Consider the following 15232-nt stretch of genomic DNA (forward strand, 5'->3'; position numbering starts at 1 on the left):
CTCTAGGAAGGATGGCAAGTACGCATCTGTTAAGATTTCAGCAGGAGTATCACAGCCTCCACTACCTCGCCTTTCCTGACATGGCTATCAGACAGCAAAATACTTTGACTACTGAAAATGCTCAGGTATGTATGCAAAGCATGTAGATGTGTGCCCTTTGGACCAAGACAGTAACAACATTTTAATGAGGAAGTTGTCTTGTTCATCAGGGTCAAACCTTGCTTTATTTAATTCAAACTATAAGGAAAAAAAACAATTCAACCAAAAAGACTACTATGAAAATAATGCGAACAATTTCACTAAAATAACAGACAATACAGAGCACTGCCAATGACATGTATGCCTGTACTTCAGTAGATTCTTAATCTGGGATGACCCAGAGGGTGTGTAGAAAACCCTGCGATTTACAATGCACATTGGTCAGCTTTTATTACTGGGAATTCGCCGAGGCACCCAAAAGGAAACAGTCCTCTTCTTATTCTGCCACTTTATGTCCAAGTACCCCATTCAGTGACCTACCTATCAGGAAAAGCCACAGAACATGGTAAAACAAACAATGTGTGCGGCATCTCCAATGGTGCTTCATGAAACCAAAAATCCAAAATGAGGGCCCATACTAGGAACCAACAAGGACAAAACAATAACAAATGGATGGTCATGACACACATATACACCAGACTTAAATGGACATGTGCTCCAATCTGGCCAAGAAACAGAAAAGACCCACAAACTGGAACCTGGATATGGGTGTACTTGAGAGCAGTGGTTCAAATATAAATACGTAAGTGAAGGTTTCCATAACAGAGTACCCGTTTGTTTCTGAGATGTTGCTGGTACTCGCTCTCTTATAATACAGAAGTGCAAGCACTCAGTAACTGACAGTACCAGCCAGTTTAAAACACTGCTTCAGCTGGAGTTTGCACCGCAGACAACCCAGCGCAGTGTTGGATGACCAAATAAATGAGAGAGGGTAGGATTGAAAAGAAGAACAGAAAAAAAGTAAGTACAGCTGTGAGCAAGATGTGGAAAAAAAAGCCTGTTGAAGAGAGATTTTGTTTATTGGCTGAGTACTTTTGCACTAACAGCCACATTTTCTTAAAAACTACAACAATAAAAAAAAACAGGTAAAGTGAATGTTTAGTAACTGTTGGGAAGGTATTGTTCCCTGCATGATGTACAGTCATGTCCGCTGCTCCGCATGCCCAAACTACATACCTGTGATTCTCTTTTTTTTAAATATTTCTGGTCATGCCACACACTAATCCTTTGTGCCCACATAGATATAAGCCTGGTCTTTTGACAACGATAGGTTCTGAACCCAAGCTTGACCTTGAAGGGGCACACCAAGGACACCTTCATAATGACAGGGTACTGCTAAGTGTCTTGTTTAGTCAGTACCAGTCCTGAAGATTAAGTGACCACACAGGTGCCCTGGGAGTGCTTTGTGAAGATTAGAAATCGTCACCTCAAGGCACTGTGTGGTGAAGATCATGCTGTCTTCCACTGCACCAAAGAACTGTCATCTGTTTTGCCCTCAAACTGAAACAAAGTACTCAATGGAGCATCATAGTCAGCCACACCATGAAAAAATATCCACCAGAGTGCAGGCGTGAACTGTGATCTGCAGCCTGCTACCCTCCCAAAAGAAGCCTCCACTCCAGCCATGACCCATCGGGTGACATGCTGGCACGCAGCCCTAGAGGAGACTGCTGCATGCCATTGGGAAGCTCCCTTTAGCCGGTGAGTCCCGCTGCCGCAGGAAGGCCAAACACAGCCCAGGGCTGCCCCTACAAACTTGCTGAACACCTGAACAGGCTTTGGCCTTAGAAACTGAGTGCTAGTACTAACACTGGGGGGCAAAATCTGCACCCACAGATCTACAACAATCTCTGAACCACCTGGGAAGAGGGAACACAGTTTAAGGGTGGGCACTAGAGACAGGTGGAAGACTAGACGGCAGAAAACTAAGGGCACAAAGACTCACAACCTTGAACCTCATATGCATGCATTATTGGCTGTATAGTGGAATCCTATGTTTTCTGTGTAATAAAGTACCCATCTTTTCTACGAAGAGAAGCACTGATCATTGTTCTTATTGCGCTGCTGCAGGGATGGTATTGATTCCCAAGTCTGAGTACCTCCGCACAAACTTCCGTGAGAATGCTCGCCCTCGCAACTACTCAGTTAAGTGCGCGAAGGCTTGTACTTGGTGAAGCTTCCAGGCCAGAGCCATATTGGAGTAGGCCACATGGCAGCAGTGGTAAACAGTCTGAATGCCAAAGTGTGGCTCAGTAGCCTCTCCTTGCGCTGTGGCTTCCTGAATGGGGTTTAACACTCATACTCCATGTGTAGTATCTACAAAAAAATCGGTATGTCAGGCTATTTGCCTGAATTGATATTAAACACCGCTAGTCTTCTAGTGCAAGTTTATTTTCTTTTTTTAACACTTCGGAGTTTACTCAAGCAGTCTTTAAACTATTGCTGTGGTGGTGGTGGTGAACGGCAATACAGCCCAGAAAGTGATGAGCCAAATCAGTACCTTCTAACTTATGGCGCTTGTACAAATGAGTCTGCCCCTATTTCCATTTGGGCCACTTTGGTGAAAACAGAGCATGATGTTGCTTTTGATGCAAATAGTTGCACTGGCATGCTGACAAAAGAGTTACTGCTCTCTGCCAAAGGACTCCGTCCTTGCAATCCAAATGGAACTTTGCGAGGAGAGGCTGCTGCACTGACCCGAGGTAACCTTACTGAACTAGAACGTGGACATCTCCCATGCAGTGCCCATGCCCCTGTGTGTGTGCCAGCCAGAAGAATATGGCCTAGCATGAAATAAATTTGGCTTTAAAACTCTCTGATATGGGTTCCCTGTGTGCACCATATTGCCATTCGCCCATCATCTACTAATGTGGTGTCATCTAAGTTTTAAAAGAAAAAAACATTGTGCCTCCTCCTCATAAAGACCTACCTCGACCCGTCTTTTCATCCCCTTTCGCATTTTCCTACTCCAGCTAAATTCCTGGAAAAAGGTATGTGATGACAGTTTATAGAGCAGGAAAGAAGGGGTTCAGTTCCCTTGTCCTTGGAGTAACCCCGAGGCATGAACCTCTCAGGAACTAGTAGTTTCATCAGTGTATGGTTTCTTGTTTGTGATTCATATTCAGAAAAGTGATCTTGCCTTGCAAAACTGCCTGGTTGAAACACTAAAGATAATTTGTTGAGGGACTCCAGAACTCAGTCTTTTAGATTTAATACCTCAAGATGTTGTAATGATGAACAGGAGACAACACTTCTAGACAGGAACTTTATTCACCAACTCCTCATCGGCCATCCAGATCCTCACTGACTCAACATTCCAAGGTAAACTCCCAGCTAGTCCACTACTCATCACATTCTAAGGAGAGTCAAGAGCATACCATTTCCAACTAATTACAATGAAATGATTAATTATATAATAAAATCAAGTTTCTCACAGATAGAATGATTATACTATATTACAATTAAAATTTAACGAGCATAACAATGAATAGCTGTAACATTATTCTTACATAGTACCAGGACGATAGCCTGGTTGTATATACATGTTCCCTGAGTGACTTGCTTACAACATAAGATTTTTCCTTTTGAACTATTTTAGTAGCAGCAAGGTAACTTGTCCAACACAGAAAGATCCAAAATTACCTCTAACTTTTGAGATCCTGGTTGAAACAGTTTTGGATGCATGGGCAGCTCTGCCCCACCTGGGATCACTGGCCCCTGACTTTACACAAGACATTCCCTTGTACATTTGCTGCTGCCCTCTCATTTCAGTGTAGGAAGCTCAAAATTATGCCTGTAAGGACACGCTCTGCAATGGCAGGCTTCCGATCAATCAATTTATCAGGAATTTGTAAAGCGCACTACTCACCTGTGAGGGTCTCAAGGCGCTGAAGAGGAGGGAGAAGAGGGGGGGAGGCCCTGCTACTGCTTTAACAGCAAGGTCTTGAGAAGTTTCCTGAAGGTAAGGAGGTCTTTGGTCTGGCGCAGGTGGGTGGGAAGAGTGTTCCACGTTTTGGCGGCGAGGTGCGAGAATGATCTACCGCCGGTTGTAGTTCTGCAGACACGTGGGACTGTTGCGAGGGCGAGGTCGGAGGAGCGGAGATGACGGGTCGGGTGTAGAAGGAGAGTTGTCTGTTGAGGTATTCTGGTCCGGTGCTGGGCAGTGGTTTGTGAGCGTGGGTGAGGAGTTTGAAGGTGATTCTCTTGTTGACTGGGAGCCAGTGCAGGTTTTTCAGGTGGTCTGTGATGTGGCAGCAGCAGGGGACGTCCAGGATGAGGCGTGCGGAGGTGTTCTGGATGCGTTGCAGCCTCTTCTGGAGTTTGGCCATGGTTCCTGCGTAAAGGCATTGCCGTAGTCCAGCCTGCTGCTTACGAGTGCTTGGGTGACTGTTCTTCTTGTTTCGGTGGGTATCCATTTGTAGATCTTTCGGAGCATTCTGAGGGTGTTGAAGCAGGAGGAGGAAATGGCGTTGACTTGCTGGGTCATGGATAGTGAGGGGTCCAAGATGAATCCTAGGTTGCATGCATGGGAGTCAGAGCGGTTCTGAGAGGGGCAGGCCACCAGGAGTCATCCCATGTGGAGGGGGTGAAGCCAAAGATGAGGACTTCCATCTTGTCCGATGGGAAGTTTGAAGGTAGTCAAACTTTTTGAAGGGTGCACCTTTTCCTGCCTCTGCGAACAGTTTCTCACAACTGCTGACATTGGCAAGAAGTGATTCTCCCAACAGAAAGATAACCCTGCCCCTGAGAAGCCAATACTTTGTAACTTCAGAATGAAGCTCTGCAGCACAGGTTGAGAAGAGGCAAGATAGAGCTATTGCTTAGGTTGGGATGATGCCTTTGACCAGAACAAAGTGCCCTGTTGCCATGCTCTGTCCGAAAGACTAATATCTTGACTGCCCAGGAGCTCGATGGCACTCAGCACAGAAATGCCGGTGGTGACGCCTGGAACGTCCGACGACATAATATGACTATATAGGCAAGACTCGTGTAGTTTGACTGGGGCCCAGTTGCTGTACATGAATTGGAACCCATTGTCAAATGCATGGCTGAACTATCTGGAACAATGACTGGGAGACTGAGGAGCTGTGGGCTCCACGCGGTTGGAGAAGTACTCTCACCCACCCTTTAATTACTGGTTCTAGCTGGTAAAAGTTTGGATGGGGGCTGTTTCTACACCTGTCCTGGGAGGGGAGTTGGGGAAGTTACAGTTAACAGCTACTGCACTGCCCGCCTGCTGTCATGCCCGATTAATAGTTAAGGGAAAGAAAGATACTAAGGTGTGCCAGCTTCAGGAGACGCGTACGTGCATAAACAGATCAGAATGCTTGATTGGATATGGATGACATCGGAAAACACAAGGTGCTCTCCTGGAACATAAGGGGAATGCATACCATGGCTAACTGTTATAAACTATACTCATATTTACAGAGGGGAGGAGCACACATAGCAATGTTACAAGAAACGCACTTGACAGCGGCAGAGGGAAGGGCACTGCAGAGAAGGTGGAGGGGCCAGGCAATTTACACAACATATTCAGCCTATGCGTGAGGTACCCTAATCTGGATACGAGCGGGAGTACCATTCCAAATGACAAGCACATTAATGGACCCAGAGGGACGCTTTGTGGTAGTTACAGGCCGCTTGGTGGGACGAGACATAGCGCCTATAAATATCTACGCACAAAACGTGGATCAAAGCAGATTCCTAGACCGCCTCTCACGGACACTGGCCCCCCACCTCCTCCAGACAGCACTAATGGGGGGGGGGGGGGGGAGAACTTTAATTGTGTGGCAAGCCCTGAATTAGTTAGATCCCACCCACCACTGCGGGACTCACCAGTCAACACATTAGCGAAAAAAATTCAGGGTTGGCAGGCAGAATGGCATTTGCTAGATTCATGGAGGCACCTTAACCCAAGCACTAGGGAATACTCCTACTCAGCAGTACATGATTTACACGTCCGACTGGACACCTTTTTATGCACAACTGATATGCAGGCCCAGATTAGTGAGGTGGAATACCTAGGACGCACAGTCTCGGATCACAACCCTATCTTACTATCACTGACATGGGAAAAGGTGACCACGAATATACCTACCTGCCGCCTAAAGATAGACTCCCTAGAGGACCCGGTGTACCGGACTCAAATACGGGAACACATTACACATTATTTTGATGACAACGAGGCGCTGTCCCCCTCCCCCCAGATATTGTGGGAAGCGTTCAAGGTAGTGATCAGGGGCCAATGCATTGCTGCATCTATGGGGATTAGGAAAACACTGCTAAAAGAGAAAGAGACGGCGGAAACTGACCTGCGAATACGATAAAAAAGTAAGTCTGGAACACCCTGAGATGCGAGAAGGAGTGACTGAGGCCAGGGAGAGAGTTGCAATCAACACAGAGAGGCTCAAATGCTTTGATTATAAAAACTATATGATGAAGGCACATACAGAAAGGGATAAAGCGGGAGCACTATTGGCATGGCTGGTCAACCCCGCAAAGCAAAGAAACCCCATATTAGAGATCAAGACCCCTCAAGGAGCTAGACTGTATTGACAAGACGAAATCAATCAGCACTTTTTTTTAAATATTACGTGGCACTATATACTAGTGTACCACACGGGCGGGGGATGACATACAGTCCTTCTTAAGATACTTACCAAGTAGAGGCCTCAGTGAGGAGGGAGCACTGCACTGGGGGGCGACATAGCGCCTTCAGAAGTTAAAAATGCCATCAAAGGCCTGGCGAGGGGGAAAACCCCAGGTACAGGTGGACTGCCAACAGAGTTCTATGCCGCCTACGAGCAAGACCTGACCCCTAAGCTAGTGCAATTATTTAACCAAGCATGCAAAGCTAGACTCCTCCCAAACTCCACAAAAGAAGCACTGATAATCCCACTATTAAAGCCGGGTAAACCGCCAGACGATAGCAGAGCTTATAGGCCCCTGTCTATGCTGAACTAGGACTTTAAGATCCTAAGCCGCATACTAGCGACCAGCTTACTCCCATACATGACCCGACTGGTGCACAGAGACCAGGTGGGCTTCATTCCTACTAGGAATACTGACCAGAATATCCGTTGAGTTATTAATATCCTGGATAATGTTGCCCCACAGGCAGTCACGGCAACCATACTGGCAGTAGACACAGAAAAAGCATTTGACAGCTTAGAAAGGGACTATTTATATGCTGTCCTTGCTTGTATGGGCCTGGGGGAGGGCTTCCTCAAATGGACGAAACTGCCGTATACAGAGCCGAAAGCGAGGGTTAGAGCCGGGGTAATGATCTCTGAACAATATCCAGTAGAGAGGGGCACTAGACAGGGTTGCCCGCTTTCACCCTTATTATTTGCTTTGGCGATAGAACCACTGGCTGCCCACGCTAGAACCGCTGATTGGTATCAGGGACTGACACAGGGGAACCCACCTCACAAAATAATGCTGTACGCAGATGATCTCCTTCTATTTATGCAAGACACTGATTCAGACCTTAGGGGAGCTCGTGCCCTCCTAGCACTATTTGGCCACTTAACAGGCCTGCAGGTGAACTGGCAGAAATCGTACTTGTTCCCGCTGCAGGAGAATCGCAGGACACCTAGGGGCTGGGGAATGTGACATGGGCACCCAGCATGTCGTACCTGGGAGTGAGAATATATCACACAAGGGCGAACGTTTTTAAGAGTAACATTGGGGGAGCCATAAGGTCACTGAAAACCAACATGGACTTCTGGGGAACACTCCCAATTTCCGTGGCTGGGCGAATAGCACTCATCAAGATGATAGTGTTGCCACGACTATTATATTATTTTGCAGCACTACCGCTTTCGATCCCGGCCACGGCGTTCTGGGAACTCAACTCCTTGCTTACGGCATTCATATGGGGAGACGGGAGACGCAGAGTGGCTCTAACCACTTTAAAGCGACCTAGAGCAAAAGGGGGCCTGGAGGTCCCAGATCTTGAGATCTATTATTTGGCAGCCCAGCTGCAGTGGCTTACCAGGTGGATGGCAGAGAGCAGGACAACACTAGAGGACAGGAACAGAACGGCCCCCCCAGTTTCGTCCCTGACTAGTATATTTCTCAACCTTATTCGATCGGACCGAACACTTGACCCGGAGGCCCAGTTTATCTGCCAGTGCTGGAGATGATGCCTTTATAGGATGCATACGACAATACCCTACACACCCGAGATACCGATGATTTGGTTGCAGTGGCTTCCTGGGGCAGGAGACTGGAAGGGACTAGTGGCTTGGGAAGAGGCGGGGGCGCTACAGATGGGAGACCTTTATTGCAACACTAATCTATTACCGTTTGAAGACTTTCGACAGACTCCTGACCTGCCAAGGGGCCAGTTTCTGTTGTATCGTGCACTGACACACACCATTAGCAAGCACTGGCGCCTAAGAAGTGGAGAGCCACCCCTTCACGGACCCAGCGCTCACATACTGACCTCCGTCGGCACATTAAAAGCCATTTCTGGGCTATATAGAGCGATGCGCACAGGAATGATGCGCCCCCTAGATGATCTACGGCATAAATGGGAGACAGATGTGGGGACCCTAATACCGGAGGAGGGCTGGAACCAGATATTAGACAGAGTCCCGAAGGTCTTTAGGAATGCCAGGTTTCAACTTATACACTACTACTTCATACACAGGGCATAGCTTAACCCAAAAAGACTTCAGGAGCACTTACACATACTCAATTCGAAATGCCCTAGATGCGGAAAGGAGGCAGCAGACTTTACACACATGCTGTGGTCCTGTCCCCATTTGATTACATACTGGAAGGCAGTGACTGCATATGTAGCAGAAGTAATTGAGTGAGAAGCGGAATGTACATCAGCCCACTGCTTGTTACACTGGTTCCCCCACATTTCTAAGACCAGGGCAACTAGTAAACTCCAAGACCTAGCGTAAATCCTGGCCAAACGGGAATTAACAAATAATTGGAAGAATTCGATGGCTTCCCTTGTCCAAAGCTGGATGTGGGAGCTAAGGAGATGGGCAGAGTTTGAAGGGTTGGTTCTGAAACGGGAGCTGGCCCGAGGGGGAGGGGGCCTCCTCGGACCTAACGACAGCTTGGGAACAGATAGCCATAGCGCTGCAGGAGGAGTTAGAGCCTCCCCAGACGGAATTGACTATTCACCCTACACCGACTGCATTATGCAGTGGCGCTTCCTACACAGCAGACCACTGGCAGATACGAAGCCTGAATACATGCATGTCCCATGAACAGGACTGAGCAAATAGGCCCCCCGATGCCATACAGGCTTGGGTGCAGCCGGACACACTGGCACAGGGCTGGGAGTGGGAGGGCGGAGTGGGGGCGAGGGAACAAGGGGGGTGGGATGGGGCTGAATGGAACTGAAAAACTATGACTTTAGTCTGCTGACCAGAGTAATGTGCGCACTACTGTTTGCTTCGAGCATGTTTATGATAAGGCTAGGCTGTACTGAGAAGGATGTGCAATAGCAGATTGTCCTGTCCCTGGCCAAGGATCCCATGCTCTGTGGATATGGGCTAGCAAAAAGCAGCAACTAGTCAATAAATATTGTATAAATAAGCATTTGTATACCCCAGTGGGGGAGTTGTTGTGGAATTGTAAAACCAATAAAATATGTTTACAAAAAAAAAATCTTGACTTCCCACTGAGCAGCTGCCCTGACAATGTACAGACACAGGGCGCAACTAGCTGACACATGCATGGACTTAGACATGTTCTGCAGATCGTTCCCAAACAACGGCAGTAAAGCTCCTATCCAAGGAACCACAAGGATCTAAAGACCAGGTCACCTGAGCCCAGAGGAAGGGCAAGATTATCACCTGCATCATAGTTATGATGTGGACAGGTCAGAGAATTCAAGGGACTGTCTACTGGCACACCAGAATTGCGCTCCCTTGACATGTCAACAAGCGTAATACACAGGCCCTGCAGAGAACATTTGGGCTAGTGACTCACCAGCAGAGAGGAGGTGTGACTTAATGAAAGGGTACATAACCTCCGTCTGACTTTATGTGAGCCTTTATAGTCTAATTTTGAGGAGGATTTTAGGGTTTTCTCAGGTGACCGAAGACTTAGATGTATTATTTTTTGCTAGGACTGGCCTCACAACTCCGAGCAATTGGGATCGGTATATTTCAACTTATAGTCCGCAACATTATAACAGTTGGAAGGTTTAGGAGCCCCTGATTCTAAACAAGTGTTCAACCTAGTTCCTGGGAAGTCTTAGGTATTCAAGATGCCTCAACATGTTTGGATATCCGTGCCATTGGAATTTTTTGTTACCTTAATTGTCTATAACCAAGCCATAGGCCCCTGGAGCGTGGGACAGTCAAGTAGTGTCCTGTTGTGTGGTTTTTATACAGCACATATGCCAAATACTTGGTCCCATATTTCTTTTGCCTGCACTGGTAGGTTATCCCAAAGCAGGGAGAGCGATGTGTTTGATCTTGGGGTTTCCCTCTGGCTACATTCTGGGTGGTGGGGAGTGCCTTGACCTGCTAGTCAAACCCATATGAGAGTGAGGTGTTCTAGGGTTGTTTCTGCAGGACAGATTACAGTATTGGGGTGCAGTTTACTTGACCCTCTTTTTAATCACGTATTTTACGTTTTTTTGCTAAGGGTCTTAGAGTATCTCGAGCTATACAAATACACTCTCATAGATATTAAGTGTGGGTGGGGTGTATGAGCCTGACTGCATTGATAAATGTTTAATTTAATTCTAATTCCAAGCTTATATGTTTGTGATCTTTTTACCATACAGTAAGACTTACAAAAATGTTTCTCCAGGTCAGTCAAAGCAGGTAAGTCTCTCTATAGTTGTGATTTGCTCAGGGTAGCACTATTGTGGTCTATGTCGCCATAAGTCCCCTTCTGTTCCTGTTCTTATGGCTCCATCTTTAATTCCAAATCGTTCATTTCAAGAGCATGTCAATTACCGACTATGTCTGAAATATTTGTATAATGCAGTGATCACCAGTTACTTAGCCTTTTACGTTCTTTTTATTGGACCCAAGTCTGCAACTGTGGGTTTATGCTAAAGATGGCCTCTAAGTTTAAGTGCTGTTTCAACTATCACAAGGACCGAGAAAGAGGGGTGGAACCATGAAGAAGAGTTTCCCTATGATGGAGTTTCATGAGGTGAGAATAGATCTTATGATCCTCCAACCTAACAAGAGTGAGCACAATTTATGTTATAGTTCATGCCATCTATGTGAACTGAGTGGTGAGGTGGAGTATTGAGGTCCTAGACCCCTTATCCTAACCTTTAACAGCTATGTCAGTATTACTGTGTACAAGCTCTCACATGGGAGCTACGGAATGTATGGACAAATGTAGAACCCGGCTGCAAAGTCTTGTGCCATTTCCTGGGACCCATTGAACATGACTAATGCCCAGTTTGCATCCATCCTCCCAAGTCTGCATCCAGGATCCCCTGCAAAACGTGTAGATTCAGTATACTAGGCATCCCATTGAAAATAAATGCTTTCAGATATCCCTTGCCAAACAGAAGCATCGCCCTTTGCGCCATGATGAGTTTATATTTGGGTATGGTGCCATTACGTTTTGGGTAGAGATTCCAGCAGCACTGATTCAGACCCACTGAAGGCTCATGATTGAAACCCTGAGTTGCAGATGAAACTAGGGCAAATGGCAGACATAACGTTTTTTTTACCCATTTTTAGGTCGAGCCTAGGCAGCACACATGTGCTGTCTGCAAGACGTGCTGTATATCATCTGTGGGCTTTTAACCACGCCCACTATTGCCATTCGTTCTTTGTTGTACCCGTCATAAATGCTTCCTTTTTACTGGTGCATTTTTCTAAATGTCCCTACAGCTTTGTGTGCTTAGTTACCTCCCAGGCGATTTCACTAAGGGAAGATTTTTTTGGTCATCACACTGTGTTCACACTTCCTCCTGTTAAAGCATGTGATAGCTCCTCCTCCCTACTCTCATCTGGTTTCAGTTTTGCCTTTAATCCTAGCAGCTACCCTTTCTCCACTGAGTGCTCTCATGAGCACTTCCTCACTTCAACTCCCCCTTTCACCGTGGCTTCTGTTGAACTGTATTTTAATTCATTCAAACTTGCATGACCTCTTATACTCATCTTGATAACTGCAGGTTCAACAAATCATTTGCCTTTTCATGCAGGATGGTTTTAATCAAAGATCCTTGAAAATGTGACGTTCATGGTTGGGGTTTCGGGATTGAGCAATATTTTATGAGGACTGTTGTATTTTATTGGTGTGCCTTGATTCTTATTTTTTTGTCTTTTTTTCTTTGGAGAAATGCATACAAAAGAAAAATCAATTCATAGTCTAGGCCTAAAGTTCCATTAAAATTGCTTAAGCCTAGTCCCAGGCATTTTAAGTGAGCCATCAGTCTAGACATCTCGCATTGTATTTTTGGATAATTTCCTAGACATATTCATGAGCCATGGGAGGTTCCCTTTGCAGTCTCTGTGTAGCTCCATTCAGAAGTGCCAAAGAGTTTGAGCGCGGACCAGTTCACATAGAGTAGGGATCAGCGCCCTCTTGTTGCTGTGCTGCATGGTTAAACACTTAACCATGCGCCTATGTGATGCATGGTTAAACACTTATAAGGTCCCAAAGGCGAGACCCATTGGCTATGCCAATGCTAGTTTGATGAGAGTGTATAACAAATATCGAAAAGCCCCAGCTCCCGTAGTCTGGAGGGCCGTCTAAGGGCAGTGATGGTTCTTAAAAAGACAATTTGAACGCTAGTATCAGTAAATAAAGGATTACCGTTTCACTGCAAAAATGTTGATACTTCGTCTCGCCTCATGCTTGGGATGAAATGTCTGAAGCCAGAAAGAGCTTCGACATTTTATCTTTCTGTGTTGACGTTTATTTCAACTGCCAATTTGAGGCCTGGTGGTCACTTCATTTGTTAACAGCAAACACTTAAGCCCATTTAGAATTCTTGCTGGCCCTTATAAGGAATACCCTGGTCACCAACTGAGATGCAATAGTAGTTAAGGCCATGAAACAGCAGTCTCACAGTAATAAAAGACGTAGCCCACCGTTGACACTGTATAGTAACCACTTATTTTCCCAAGGAACTGTGAAAAAACCCTCACACAACCCGACACCCGTTACTTGCATTATTTAGGTTTTAATGCCCTAACAAACGTAGGTCATGTTGTTTCCACTGGTAAGACGCAACTCAGGTTCTACTATGCAATAACGGATATGTTGTCTTCTCACAAGCTCTCCTTCCTGTCCGTTTCCTATTAATACTACCTATAAAGTGTCCCACGGGCTATTTCTGAGGTAAACTCTTGATGGCATTGCGGTTAGTGATTCTAAACAAATAAGTAAACAATAATGCAAATAAGACGTCTCCCCTTCAGGAAATTAAAAAATATTAATCCATTAAGTCGACTGGGTGCACACAGCATACTATACAAAGGTCACACGTTGAAGAGTGCGAGTGACGTAGAAAGAAGTGGGTGGTACATGGTGGTCCCTCAACTCACCTGTTTGAAACAGAACGGCATGGTGAGGACACTGACTCCCACAATGCTGTTGACTATGTTCATTATCAAGCCCCAGTTTGAAGCCGCCATAGTTACTCCTTTGCTGCCGGGTTCCCAAAAAAACGGACGAAGAGGTGATCCAGGAATCGTACAATCGACCAAACTCTGAAATCTTCAACACAAGTCAGGAAGGAATAATTTGGTAATATCGACAAAACAGAATGTTCAACGGCAGACACAGTACGAGTTTCAGTGTTCATTAAAGCGTAAACAGAGACGCCTTGGAATTTTTAGCAGTAAAGTTTCTGGCCGGAATGTTAAACGTCTGCACAATTCTTTTGCATCACAACAGCGGGTGTCGATTCCGTCTTTTTGATCGATGGAGATAAAGTCAGAATTAAAAAAGGAGCACAACTATTCTACATCGCTTCTTCAGTAGCACTAGGTTAGCACTAATGACGCTTGGTCAAACTAGCCAATAGTCTTGGAAGTATCGCAAATGTACCTGGGTCCAGTGTGGAGATGGAGAACCAGGGGATGTCAGGTACTACAAGGATGACGTTTGGCTGCTTTTGCATGACCTACACAAAGGGTGGAATCTGGGGAGTGAGGGGGCGCCAGGAAGACCAGTTACAAAGAGGAGTTAGTTTGTTCCTGTCACGGGCTCTGTGCTGGAGTGTCTGGGCGATTACAGGGCGATTTAGACGTAGAGTGCAGGATTATGAACAAAACGTATGTCCTTTTTGGAAAATACCACCTTTGATGTCACAAGTCGTGCTTTGGTTGTGTCCAGGGACAGCTGCAAACGGGGTGGTCAAAATATCCGCTGGGTGCCTCATGAAAGAAGGGAATCTGCTATACAAGGAATAAGGACTGTTCACTTTTTAGGATGAAGACGCTGGATGTAGAAAGTGGTGGCGGGGGGTGGGCCATTTGTTGTCCTGGTGGTACGAGGTGCAACAGGCGAAAGTTGAACTGTGGAAATACATAGGGGGACAGGCTGTTTTCCTACTGGCTGAAGCCAACGTTGTCCTGTCACGGGCTCTCCTGTTCCTTCCGGCCCCTGTGGCTGACGTGGCGTTGCCGGCTACCCAGACTCTCCATTCAGCAGGCTGTCCAGCTTACCAGCCTCAAATGTCAAACTTAAAGGGGAAGTGCCAGGACCCCTTCTAGGGTATTTGGATAGTAGACCTCCCCGGAGGGTGAGGCATATGTTTTGGCCACAAGAGCACCCCTTCAAAATTAAGGAAGCCTCAGCCTTGAAATGATAGCCCTCCCCGGGGTAAGGGTCTAAGCCTCCGCCTGGAATAGGAGCCCACCCCGGGGTGGGTAGCTGTGTCCGCAGTTGTGTTCAGGATTTGTGCTCGCAGATTGTCATTTCTTCTATCATAATACAGCTTCCACTCTCTTCCGGGTTCCCTCCGAGCCACCGTCAGCCGAAACCAGGTGATCCGAGACGCCAGATGAATAAACAGTGACAGTGAAGAAGGACAAGCAGCAAACCGGAGCTTTAGAAGCTAGAATGCTAACTGACCTTAGGAGCGAAGCCATAAGCACCTAATAGAAACTGCGACGTCTCCAAGTTAAAAGGAGAAACGCCAGAGCAGAATGTTAGCTGCTTTCTAAGGTAGCAGAATTGGCCAGGCAGCAAGTGTGTGTTATTTTCAGTTGAACTGATCATTCTGAAA

The 15232-nt window shown here is 46.3% G+C and overlaps 1 protein-coding gene across 3 annotated transcripts in view; it reads right to left on the minus strand.

Annotated features, from left to right (window-relative positions):
* SLC38A10 (solute carrier family 38 member 10) overlaps positions 1–15017 on the minus strand; it is a 242425-nt gene extending 227408 nt beyond the window's left edge. Inside the window, exon 1 of one of the 3 annotated variants that reach the window (XM_069199759.1) lies at positions 13545–15017. In XM_069199759.1, coding sequence (XP_069055860.1) covers positions 13545–13634 — 90 coding nt within the window. In that variant the 5' untranslated portion in view covers positions 13635–15017. The remainder of the gene's footprint in view (positions 1–13544) is intronic. The other 2 variants (XM_069199762.1, XM_069199761.1) reach the window with 2 other exon arrangements.
* Positions 15018–15232: the final 215 nt, after the last annotated feature.

Source organism: Pleurodeles waltl, chromosome 7 (assembly GCF_031143425.1).
Source record: "Pleurodeles waltl isolate 20211129_DDA chromosome 7, aPleWal1.hap1.20221129, whole genome shotgun sequence".
In the NCBI taxonomy this organism is placed as follows: domain Eukaryota; kingdom Metazoa; phylum Chordata; class Amphibia; order Caudata; family Salamandridae; genus Pleurodeles; species Pleurodeles waltl.